Source organism: Halichoeres trimaculatus, unplaced genomic scaffold (assembly GCF_033239565.1).
Source record: "Halichoeres trimaculatus isolate MK-OKI-2021-1 unplaced genomic scaffold, fHalTri1.1 fHalTri1_scaffold_21, whole genome shotgun sequence".
NCBI lineage: Eukaryota > Metazoa > Chordata > Actinopteri > Labriformes > Labridae > Halichoeres > Halichoeres trimaculatus.
The window spans coordinates 4,238,893-4,251,131 of record NW_027437199.1 but is presented as its reverse complement, the minus strand read 5'-3'; the positions used below and the strand labels follow the sequence as shown (position 1 = coordinate 4,251,131).

The following is a 12,239-nucleotide window of genomic DNA, read 5'->3' as shown; positions in this document are numbered from 1 at the left end:
TTATTTATTTAAATATTATTACTTTTTCTTACTCAGCAATTATAACAGCGTATGAATATTTTTAAAAAAGATATTTAAAGATATATATATATATTTTTAAATATTTCAGTAAAAAAAACTCGAACTTTTTGGGCTTGTAAAGTCTCAAATTTTCTAGTTTGTTAAGTCACAATCTTCCCTATGTTTTTTATATAGCATATTATATAATATTATAGTTGGATCAGACTTGCCCTGTTATACTAAAAATTGTGCTTCAAGACAACAACGTGTGATGGCAAATTTTTAAAAAAGATTTCAACAAGAAAAACTCGAAAATTTTGAGTTTGTAAAATCTCAAATTTACTACTTTGTGAAGTCATAAATTTGTAACTTAAAAATTAGTACATATGTGACTTTACAAGCCCATTTTTCCTATTTTTTTAATTATGATTATTAGTATTATCATTTTTTCATTTTTTTCGAGTTTGCCCGTATACACTGTCGTAGAAGTTAAGAAGATAAAATGTACAATGTACAAACTCCTGTCACTTGTCAAAGGCAGAAAATCCCAAATTGTAGCTAATCTTAAATATTTATCACATTCTTGCCTAACTAATTCTCAATTTATTAGAATAACTCAATAAGCACATTTTTATTACCCATATCAATATAAAGGCAGCTTTCCAAAAGTCCAGGACAATGTTGATACTTTCCTTAAGCTTGAAAGAAATACAGTAAAAGAAAAATGTGTAAATAGAAGGTGTGGTAATGTCCTGCAGATTCAGTTACTTCTGTGAGTGCATGTGTGTGTTACATAAGCCTGCTTCTCTTTGTAATTTAACTAAAAGCTGTGAAACCTGAGAGCACACGCATTACACACACTTACACTTTATTGACATCACTCAAGAAGCAACAGCAGAAGCTCTCAGGTGTTTACATGTTGTTCGTCTCTTAGCAGCCAAATAAACAGAAGTAGAATGTAAATGATGATGATCTGACTACGGAGGAGGCAGAGCTGGACCACAACTTCATCATCAGCCAGGCCATGACTATCTTTGTCCTTTGAGGTTCCAGGATCATCAACATCACTTGTCTGAGATTCTTCTAGATAAAGTGAGTATGAGCACTCTAACAGTCATAAATGGAATAAAACTTCTCTTTTGCTTGCATTGTTTCCAGTAGTGTTTGATTTTTAAAACCTTTTCTTAAGATGTGTAACAAAATGTTTGTATTAATATCTGTGGGTAATTGACAAAAAGATCTTAAACCAGTTTTTTTCTAGCTTTAATTTACCTTTTTGAGTACTATTTATAAGAACTTTTGAGTTACAAATGCTCACAAAACTGAGGAAAATTGATCCCTGGAGTCTGATGTGGTTTAAAGAGTATGTCTGGATAAAATTACAACATTTGCTGCATTTATGGGTCTTTTTTTCTTTTTTTCCTTTTTTACATTTCCTCATCTAAATGTTGCAACATTATCCATTTTTGTTCAATATTTAATCAATGAATATGTAAGAATATATCACAGCTCAGGTTTAAAGAAGCTCTGCTGCCCCTGAGTGGCCAAAACATTTATAGCTCTTTCAATTATCATACAGTTTGATTATTCAATAGTTTTAGTATCTATTAATGTATATGTAGGCTACTTATATTGTACACAGGGATATGCAGTAAAACACATATGTAAAATGTGTATGTATTGATTATATTAATACAAAGACACTTGAAAAAGAATAAAAAACGAATTCACTTACCTAGCTATGAAATACAAAGGCTTTACTGGTCAAAATAAACCAAGGGATAATAAGACTAAAATTACCAAAATAAAAAAAACAAATATCCCTTTTAGCACTGCGATACAACTCTAATGCCAATTATTTAAAATTGAAAAATACACAAGTAGAGGTATGTTAAAAAGCAGTTTGTTGCAACTCTATTAAGATTTTATTCTGAAATCATTAAGCAAAATTAACTAAATAAAAGAAAAATATGGTAAACTAAATGTTATGGTTGGATCAGACTTGCCCTGTCATAATGAAAATTTCGCTTTAGGACAACTTATGATGGCAATATTAGTAATATCCTATAAGTACAGCCTGGTTTAAGGAATAAGGAAAGGGAAACACACGTTTTAAAAAACAAACTTTTTTTCACAATACAGACAGTGACATGAATGAGGAAGTAGATTTTGAAAACAAAGGGTAAAGGGTTTGTTTTGAGGTTTCTAAAAGCAGTGAAAGGAACAGGGGGGATTAGTTGTTAAGAAAGAAGGAGGAGTACTGAGGAGGAAGAGGAGGAGCTGCAGATGGAGGAAGAGGAGGCGTCCTATCCGTCTGTGTCCAGAGGAGAGGAGCGGCCGCCATGTTAACCAAGAAGCCCGGAACCTCGGTCTTCCCGACGGGTGAGCACAGCCTCTCTAGCCGGCCAAAGGGTCGCCTTAGCCCGGACAGTGTTGCAGGGACACACCGCTGATCCCCCTGCTTCTGATCGACCCCTTTTGATCCATGTAAATGAAAGCAGTAATGCGTGAGAAAGGGGTGAAAACACAGAGGGAAGGAAGGGCTGGAACAGAAACAGCCTTTCTTCTGGTTGTTTATTTGATTATGAGTAATCTTGTTAAAAATAGTGGGACGGACAGAGGAGAAGATTTGGTGTAAATGTTCAAATTCAACGTATGAGAAAGAAGCAAACTAAAAGCAGCTCCAGACGTCTCCCTACCCTGTCTGTCAGGTTTATTTTTAGCAGATGAGAAGTGACAGCAGCAGAAGAAGCAGGATTCCCGGTGTGTTTACTGCATGTTTATTCCGGGGTTAACCCCCGTAATAAGCCTTAATAACAACACTAATGTTGTCTTAGGTGAATGTAAGCTAATTCGCCGTGTTTAACGTCTCTGTGTTGTGCTAGCAAGTGATGTGTTGCTCGCGGACGATTCTGCTCCTTTGAACGGCTCCTTTACGCGAAATTCCTTATCTGCTGTAATATTATTTGTTAACAATTTCAAAACGCGAAAGTCATTGAACAGAAAAGCTTTCCAGGATAAACAAGTGGTGATTTTTGGATTTTGGTTTGGGCTAAATGAGCTTGAACCCCCAACATGCCCTGGAGTCCTTTCACAAATGGTGATCACTGTAGTGGCAGTGTTCTGTTTATATCTGCCATAACAGGCATATTAGAGTACTGTTTATTAATGATAACACTTATACATTTGATTTTGTAACTGAGCACTTTTTTATGTTGACAGAAGAATCCTTTGTTTGAACAATGTTGACTATGAAGATATAACATTTAACTGATAAAAGGAACTTGTTAATGTGAGATGAAAGAGGACCATTTGCTAATAAGAGCTGCTAGATATTTTATCTAGGATCTTTTAGGTAAAAAAACAAGAAACATAACAATTTGTGCTTTAAAGCATTTTAAGAAACCTGTAAGGACTTGGGCAAATCGCCTACAGTTTTTTGGTAAGAGCCGAAAAGGTTGGGTCCCAAAAAATGCTCATATTTCCCATCACCAATGTTAATTATGGTAGCAGTGGTGTTCTGTGTGTGTGTGTGTGTGTGTGTGTGTGTGTGTGTGTGTGTGTGTGTGTGTGTGTGTGTGTGTGTGTGTGTGTGTGTGTGTGTGTGTGAGTGTGTTTTCTTGGGTAATTTTGGCCTCTAGGTCTGGCAACAGAAATACAGCTCAGTTCAGTCAGAGGTCAACATGTTTTTCCTTGTAAGTGAAATGCAATTTTGCCAGCTGTTTTTTTTTTTTTTTGGAGTTCCAAATTAAGTTTCTTGTTTAATTGAAATTAGCTTGACAAACACGCTAATGCTGATGCTAATTATGTGATTGTTTATTATTGGTAGTTATTCAGGCTGCTTTGTGCTAGCATAAAGTTGTGGGGACTGTTACGGTTTTTAGGATTAGCTGATTAGCTTTGGCCTTCAGTTAGTGGTGTTTCGTCAATTGGTATCAGACATTTTTGGAAGGTTATTAACATACCAACATATGAATTTGACATAGTGTGATCATGGGTGGTGTTTGTCACTCTAAGCCATAGCTCAACAGGTAGATAAATCAATAGCGTGTGTCCTACAGCTAATGGCTGAGTATTGGCAGCTATGGTTATTAATCAGCATTTTGAGTACAGCTAGCTTGTTGTTACTACTTGCTACTGCCAGTGTTCTTGTAGTATGGAAATGGGTTGTTTTTACATAAATGCAGTATGCCAACGAAGCTTTATATTCATCATGTGTTTCCTGAACAGTGTTTGTATGTACATGCAGACAATATTATTATGATGTGGACTTAATATAAGAGAAATGAGAACATCCTGTATTATTATGTGTAACTAAAACCCAGCGTTAGCTTCACTAGCTAGCTGTTTGCATGATGGACTTTGTCAGTATAGCAGTTTGTCTAATAGCCTTTCTTAGCTCAACACTATTAGAGTAATACTTGGGCCGCTTATGATCTTTTTCCTCAATTGTGAAAAACATGTTCATGTGAGATTTTGACCTTGTGGTATTTCAGCTCAGGTTTGATCTTTACAGCAGGTTTTTCCTACAACTTTTTGCCTGTAATCCCTGCCTTTAATCCCTTTACAGCATTCATTCACATGTCTGTGGCTTTATAATCAGTTCATTATCGGCTTGACTCTGTTGGTGTTTTCTTCTGTAGGCTGTGCGGAGACAGTTTGTGCTGCTTCAGGCTGCACTTTCAGTTCTGTTCCAGTTTATGTGTCCCAGTTTAATGCCACACTCTCAGCTCTATAAAACATGCATTTTATGTACTTGCATCAAGATAACAATCAATACATCTCTGTGAAAATAGCACTCAAGAAAAAAAAGCAGAGCTCCATTCTGAAAGCAGAACACACATCGAACGAGTGGGGAGTTTTCTCAGTGGAGATATAGTCAAGCTTTTGCTAGAAGCACACCACCACAGTCTTGCAATTTTTGACTTTTGTCCAGCTGTGAGGAGCTCCTCAATTTAGCCTCAGCAGTGGGAAGAATGTCCAATAATACATCCAGCACAAGCTATTTTTAAGGCCTCAGCAAGCTAAAAGCACACTGGTGTGTAGACGTTTCACATTTCTTTGTATTCCTGAAATATTCAGCGCTTGGAATGGGGAATCCAGAGCGCATTTTTAAACTCCTTCAAGGACTTTTATGATGTTTTGAAAGTTTTTCGAGCCACTTACTTTCACACCTCTACATTTGGCGAGCTGCTGCATCTGTGGGTGCAACTGTCAAACTGTCTGTTCTTGAAATTGCAAACATTTCTTCATGTTATCAGCATGTTTAAGTGAAGTTGTTGTCCCTGCCAACTTTTTGTAAGGGAAAGAATTCAGAGGATGTTTCTCTGAAACCAAACAGAAGTACAAGCATAATTAGTGGTGGTGTATTTATTTCAGGGCTCTAATATATGCCACAAAAGTTTGTCTTCCATGCTCGCAGCAAAATACAATTTCAGAAGACAGTCAGAACAAACTGTTCTCCATATATCCCCCAGACTTCATAGGAAAAACTGTGACTTAATCTTCCATACTTAAGGAGTTACTGATCTGTTTCTGCTTCAATTTGTGGGGAAATTTATGTTACGTTTTGACATTTTTACCCATGTATTTGGATTTATTTGGCTTTGAAGAGAGCGATGTTATAGCTGTTTCTGGTTTTAGAAAAGCAGCTTATGTTAGAATGAAATAAATATCTTTTATGGGACCTTCCTGTGATTTTGTTAGGCACACCAGTTTGGCTAAAACCAGACTTTTTTGGGCAAATCTTACATGTTGCAGCCACAACAGCCTGTTCAGAGCTGCAGGCCTGAGCAACCTGCTGAAACAGTCCAGAGTTATTCATTAGTTCATTCATTTAAGTCCCAGAGATATTAAATAAGAGAGCCAAGATTAGAAATGAAAACCAAGACCAATAAATATTATGCAACCAGTTCTGCTACAGTGGCCCATGAGGGACAGAAATAACAACATCAGCAGTTCGGAGTGGAAGAAAATGAACTCCTCCCACCAGTAGTTTCCTTTTCTCTTTTCCCTGAACTTTTATTTAGCCTTCTTTTAAACTCGCCACCTCTGTTGGTCTGTGACCTCGCCGAGCGTCACATCACTGAACGCAGCGGTCACGTTGTTGCAGGTTTTCCCCACTCGCCCTGTCGAGCAGCATGCCGGGCGTGCTCGCTGCCGCTCTGGCATCTCCAGCTCGGTGTCAGGTTCACATTCAGCATGCTGCTTTTCCACTCTGCTAGCATGCATCTGTTGGGCCCGCAGTGAGGTTTTACTGCATGTGCTTTCTCTGCAGTATGGATCTGTGTAACATTATCATATGTCCTGTTAAGGCAGAGCTCAGCGTCACACACTGCAGAGCTGTAGGCCTGTGTGCAACCCCAGACTGATTTAATCAGGCTCTAGTGATACTGTATCCCTCACTGAGGTTGTCATTTACAAAATTGATTCTTAGAAGAAACTTTATTTATAACCACACGAGAAATGCAGCTTAAAAACTAACATTAAGGCAAAGTTAGAGAACCATCAAAACATGAGATTAACTATGTTAATTGAGACAGGAAAACAATGAAAATTTAAATTTAACATAAAAAAACTTAACTTGAAAAAATGATGAGGTGGTTACAAAACATGAAAAAAAAATCTGCAAATTTGAGTTTGTGAAGCTGAAACTGGAACACATTTGTCCCTTCCAAGTTGCGTACATGCTCATATTTTTACAAAAACATCTATAACTGCCATTATCATAGAGTCAGCTCAAATATTATCAGTTAAACTGTTAGCCGTGTCTTTGAATAGCATGATGCTACTCTCCCCTCTGGTATTTCCTCTGGTGTCGTCCATCATATTGCAGATAGATCTTACATTCCCTATGATGATGGATTAAAGGGCAGGTCGTTGTCCTCTCTTCTTAGCTCACACCGCAGCACCAGCGCATCATCCTTCCCTCCTTTTCCTCAGCTTGTAGGGAATATCAGGCCTAGCACCAGTTAGCACCGGTTAGCACTGACATGCTGCAGGCCCGCAAACAGTGGCCTACTTGTAAAAATGATGAGGTGGAAATTGTTCTGTTACAAAACATGAAAAAAAAATCTATAAATTTGAGTTTGAGCTGAAACTGGAACATGTTCCTCAATGTTTGTTGAAAATTTCCATTAACTATTCTGATTCCTCACAAACAGTCCCTTCCAAGTTGCACACGTGCTCATATTTTTACAAGAACATCTTTAACTGCCATTATCATAGCGTCACTTCTACAGTTATCTGTTATACCGTTAGCCATGTCTGTGAATAGCATGATGCTACTCTCCCCTCTCGTATTCCCTCAAGTGCTGTCCATCATATTGGAGATAGATCTTACGATGTCCCTTCTTAGCTCACACCCCAGCACCAGCACGTCGTGCTTGCCTCCTTCTCCTCAGTTTGTAGGAAACATCAGGCCTAGCACCTGTTAGCACTGACATGCCACAGGCCGCTAACAGCTGAAGTGTTGTGTGTAAACAATGCAATCATGGTTACACGCAGGATCTCTAGGCACATGTAGTAACAAGAAAAGTGAAAACCACCACTAATGCAACTATATTAGTGTCAATAGAAAAAAAATAGCCAAAAAAAACAAGACATAAAAAGTGACAGGCTCCAATAACGAATGTAAATAAAAAGAGAAGGCGGTGCTATGATATGATTTGCTAAAATAAAATAAAATAAAATGTACTGCTATGCTATGCTAGGATATGATACACTACTCTAGGATATGATACAATAAAGTATTTTATGATACAGAAGGAAAAAATGCAATATGATATGATTCACTCCCTGGCTGTGATAGAAAAAGCATCACAGTACACTCTGGTTTTGGATGATGTCCTGCACAGACTTGAACAAATCAGCTGTTCTTGTTTTCTTTGAACAGCCATTAAAGTTTTGAAATTCATGCCCTGAGAGACTCTGGATGTAAAAAAAAAAACTCATGGTTTTGAATTTCTTTTGTTCTTCGATGTTAAATAGCATTTTCAATTGTTTGTATTACTCTTTAAGTGGCTGTCTGAAGCCTTAATCATTATAATATCAGAGAAAATATGTATTTATTGATGTATTGATGGATATTTTCCAGGTTAAGTGATAAAAAGTTTAGGCTATAGTGCTCGCCACAGCTCAGATCAGTCTTTATTTTCTGTCCTGTTGATCTGATGAGTGTAAATATATTCGATTTAAAGTGTCAAACGGTGAAGTCAGTAAGAATAAGGAACCAGCTGTCACTTTTTACGACTTAATAAACAGAATTATTAGACAGTTAATCAGTAAAACTGCTTCTGTACTGGTCTGTGGGGCAGTAAATAAACTCTCCTGGATCAGGATGGCAGCAGAGCAGATGGAGCTTATAATCAGGTTTAAAGTGTATTGATAACACTAATATTGATTGTTTGTGTGGGTCATTAGTAGGATTACAGCACGGCTTCATGTTTCGCTGCAGAGAGTTTCTGCTGACTCCCTCGTACATGTTATCCCTCTGCGTGTTTTGGGTCATGTAAATGTTGTACAGTGTGTCTCTGTGAAGCTGCAGAACGTGCTTTGTGTATCTGAGTAGTCCTCATTAGCAGGATTACAGCGAGCGTTCAGATTAGAGACCATCTGTCTGTTTGAACCTGCACGAGAGCAGGACGGTGGCCTGTGAGGGTCCATTCATTCATTTAATCACTTTCATATATTTTATTCCAGCACAAAACCTCCAGATGTGTGCAGCAGATTCAGAAAGCAGGGCTGAATTTTGATGGGGGGATGCAGCTTAACTGTTTTGTAGCTGATGATGAAAAAGTCAGTTTAATGATTTTTAAAGCTTTGCTCAGCCTCTCACTCTGACTATTTTATCTCTGTTGCAGCTGTTTGTCTTTTTCATAGCAGATAAAGTGTGTTTTACTTTTTAAAGGCCTTGTTAAACAGCATTAGCAGTTCAGCTCCTCTGGTGTGAGTTTTTATTTGTGGCTATTTTAAGGGATGAAAATAAAAGTATTGTAATGAAAAGGTGTTTTTTAATCTCCTTTAAAAGATAAAAAGCAATACATTCTTAAAAAGATATTTTAAAGGGAAAGTAAAGTAATGAAAATGACTCACAGCTCTGCTTTTGACGCAGATTTGACATCTTTCTCTCCCACCAATTCGGAGGTTTAATGAAGATTATAGTCGCTGTCTATCTCCTCAAGATTTTTGTCATGTGCAGCTTAAATTGTTCTGTACATCCTAAAAGAAGTAATCCCCCTCACGGCCTCTGTCGCGAGCAAAGAGAAACAGCTGGAGTCCGACTGACGCTGAGGGAAAGTCGGTCGAAGAAGAAAAAACCCAAACACCCCTGTTAGACATTTATGATAGGGGTCTGCTGTGACCTGTGACCTTTGACCCCCCCGTGCTGTGTCTGTTGTCATGTAGCTGTGAAAGGAGGTGAAGCAGCAGAGGGAGGGGAAAGGGAGGTAGGCGGTGTATGGGGATTATCAGTCTGTATTAAAACCTTCATCCTCCTTAAACTGGGTCAACCTGCTGGATTCACAGACTCCAGACTGGACCAGATCTCTGACCCAGGTCAGACGGGTCCAGGACTGTGTCAGCTCAGTTATACGCTCCGTTACACCTGTGGCATCATAACACAGCAGCTCAGCTTGTTGCTGATTTAATTTTGTGTTTCGATGACGTGTGGACTGATATCTGGAGCCTGCAGTGTCTGCAGACGGTGATTGTTTGTTTTTCTTTAATCAGCCACGTGAGTGAAAATATGTGACTGTTAGCTTCCTGCTAGCTATGTTGGCTCTGATGACACAGAACATGTGTCACTGCCTGAGCATGGATTGGCTCAATAGACCAGACCTAGAGAATAACATCACTTATTATGTATGATTACATTATCAGTTAACATTTACAGATTATAATAAAATATCAAGACCAAAACTTGTCAATAAACAAGAAAACTCCCCAAACCACAGACCAAAAGTCTGAAAGCTGGGTCATAATAAAGGATCCAGAAAACTATTTCCAGTAGGGATGGGAATTGATAAGATTTTGTCAACACTGATGCCCTTATTGATTCTGCTTATTGATCTGATTCTTTATCGATTCCCTTATCAATTCCTGTTGTGAATTTTCTTGGTCCAAAAAGTAGCTTTACAGTTTTTTTGTGTCAACAACAAGTAGGCTATCCAGTGTCTCAAAGTGGTTATAGCAATGGTTTAAGTTGTTTGGAACCTTTCCATAGTTATGAAGTCAGCCATGTGCCTTTCATTAGCCTGTTAGCTTTTGTAATTTGTAATTCTCAGTGATATGTTTCTGTGACGAAAGTTGAAATCCTATTCTGAAGCGGAACTTATGCTAACTGCTAGCATATCAATGCAGTTTCCCATGTACGTTAGCATCAAGCTATTTTGTTATATTGGTAAATAAGGTGATTTTTACCATTTCAAATGTACTGAATATGAATCTCCTGAGAGAGAGTGATGTACATTTCTTTATGAAGTCAGTTCTTCAGTAAAACTTCAAGCTGAAAATCCTGAATCAGTTTCTGGGGAAACGTTATCTAACTGCTAAGCTAAGCTAGCTGCAGCAGACTAGTCGACATAAGGCCTGGCGGCTCCGGCACAATGTAGAGTATTGATAATGGAAATGTTAAGCAGAAAGGCTAATGATATCGATGAATTGAAACATTTCTTATTGATTCTCAACAGGAACCGGTTTTCGATTCCCATCCCTAATTTCCAGACAGATCAAAATATAACATAATAGTAATGATTTAGTAATTTGGGATTGATAACTAGAATAGTTAATAGTTTGATAACAGACTGTAGTTTTACTGAGAACATGAAAATGTGTTCCTGTTGATCTTAATTCATATGCTCACTTAATATTTGGTCATAACCTCGACTCCAAACCAACTTTTTCATGAAGATCACAAAATAAGAATTTCTTATTTACAGTCAAACCTGGTTAACTGAGGCTGATACACAAATGTATTTAATAACTCACAGACACAGATGTTAGTGTTATTTTAGTAGTTTGACCACAGCCCATCTGGAATGACTGGGGAGATGGATTTTTTTGACCCATACTGCAGCCAGCCACCAGGGGGAGCAGTTTTTGTGGCGACCTCACTTCGAGCCGAGCAAGATGACGTCCATTTTTTTTTACACTCTATGGGTCATCAGCATCATCCACTTTGTCTCGAGTATAGATTTCCTGTTTTAATTGAAATGTCTATTTTATTTTGTCTGTACTGTTTTCCAATGATTATGAAGTATAATACATGTATTTAGATAGTTATTTAGAGATTTAGAGGGGTATTTAGGGTAAAAGTTCGACACGCCGTAGGAACGAACTAAGTGTAACGTTATAAACATTTATATTATTATCTCGCAAGCCTCAAAGTTAAATGAAAGCTAAAACCGGTTCCTGTAAAGAATTGATTAGACATGGTTCAATCCATTAACATCATTAGCCTGTATGCTTAATGATTCCTTTAATGATTCTTTACATTACGTCAGAGCAGCCAGACCTCGTGTCAGCTAATATGCTGCCCCAGCTATCTCAGCTTAGCAGATGGCTAACAGTTTCCTAAGAGAACTCTGACCCAGGATTTCCCACCTTAAGTTTTACAGTCAACATGTTATGACTGCATCTCCTTATTCACCAAAAAGATAGACAACATAGTGCTAGCTTGATGCTAACGTATATGGTAGGTTGCATTGATATGCTGGCGGTTAGCATACATCAGCATATCTTCAGTTTTGTAATAGAATTTTAACTTTCATCACAGAAACATATCACTAAAATTTACTAAAAAGGCAAATGTTTTCCAACAGGAAGAAAAGTTACTGCAGGCTCATGGCATAACTATGGCAAGCTCGATGTTCCAAACAGCTCAAACTATTGCGAAAACCACGTTAAGACACTAGATGCCTTATTTTAGTCAATAACATATAATGAAACATACATCAACGAATGGTTTTTACTTATTTTTATTTCCAGGGATATTCAGATCAATTGACCAACTTCGTATTTATTGACTTATAACATTTGTACAGAGAAAATTCACAGGAAGAATTCATTAAGGGGTCATTGTTAAAATGTAAAACCTGAACCATCTATTCGAGTATCAGAAAATGTCACAGGATGGTATCAGTGCATCTTTTGTTACTAAATAAAGTTACTCCAACACGTCTAGCCAAGGACTTTGTTAAAAATGTAGCAGAGGTTGTCGGAGTTCATGATGAGCTGTGATT

At 37.7% G+C, this 12,239-nt stretch overlaps 1 protein-coding gene across 1 annotated transcript in view; it reads left to right on the top strand.

The window, feature by feature from the left end:
• The first annotated feature begins 2,287 nt into the window (after positions 1 to 2,287).
• dyrk2 (dual-specificity tyrosine-(Y)-phosphorylation regulated kinase 2) overlaps positions 2,288 to 12,239 on the top strand; it is a 30,366-nt gene continuing 20,414 nt past the window's right edge. The window contains exon 1 of the mRNA XM_074698070.1: positions 2,288 to 2,382. Within this exon, the coding sequence (XP_074554171.1) occupies positions 2,343 to 2,382 (40 nt within the window). The 5' untranslated portion in view covers positions 2,288 to 2,342. The remainder of the gene's footprint in view (positions 2,383 to 12,239) is intronic.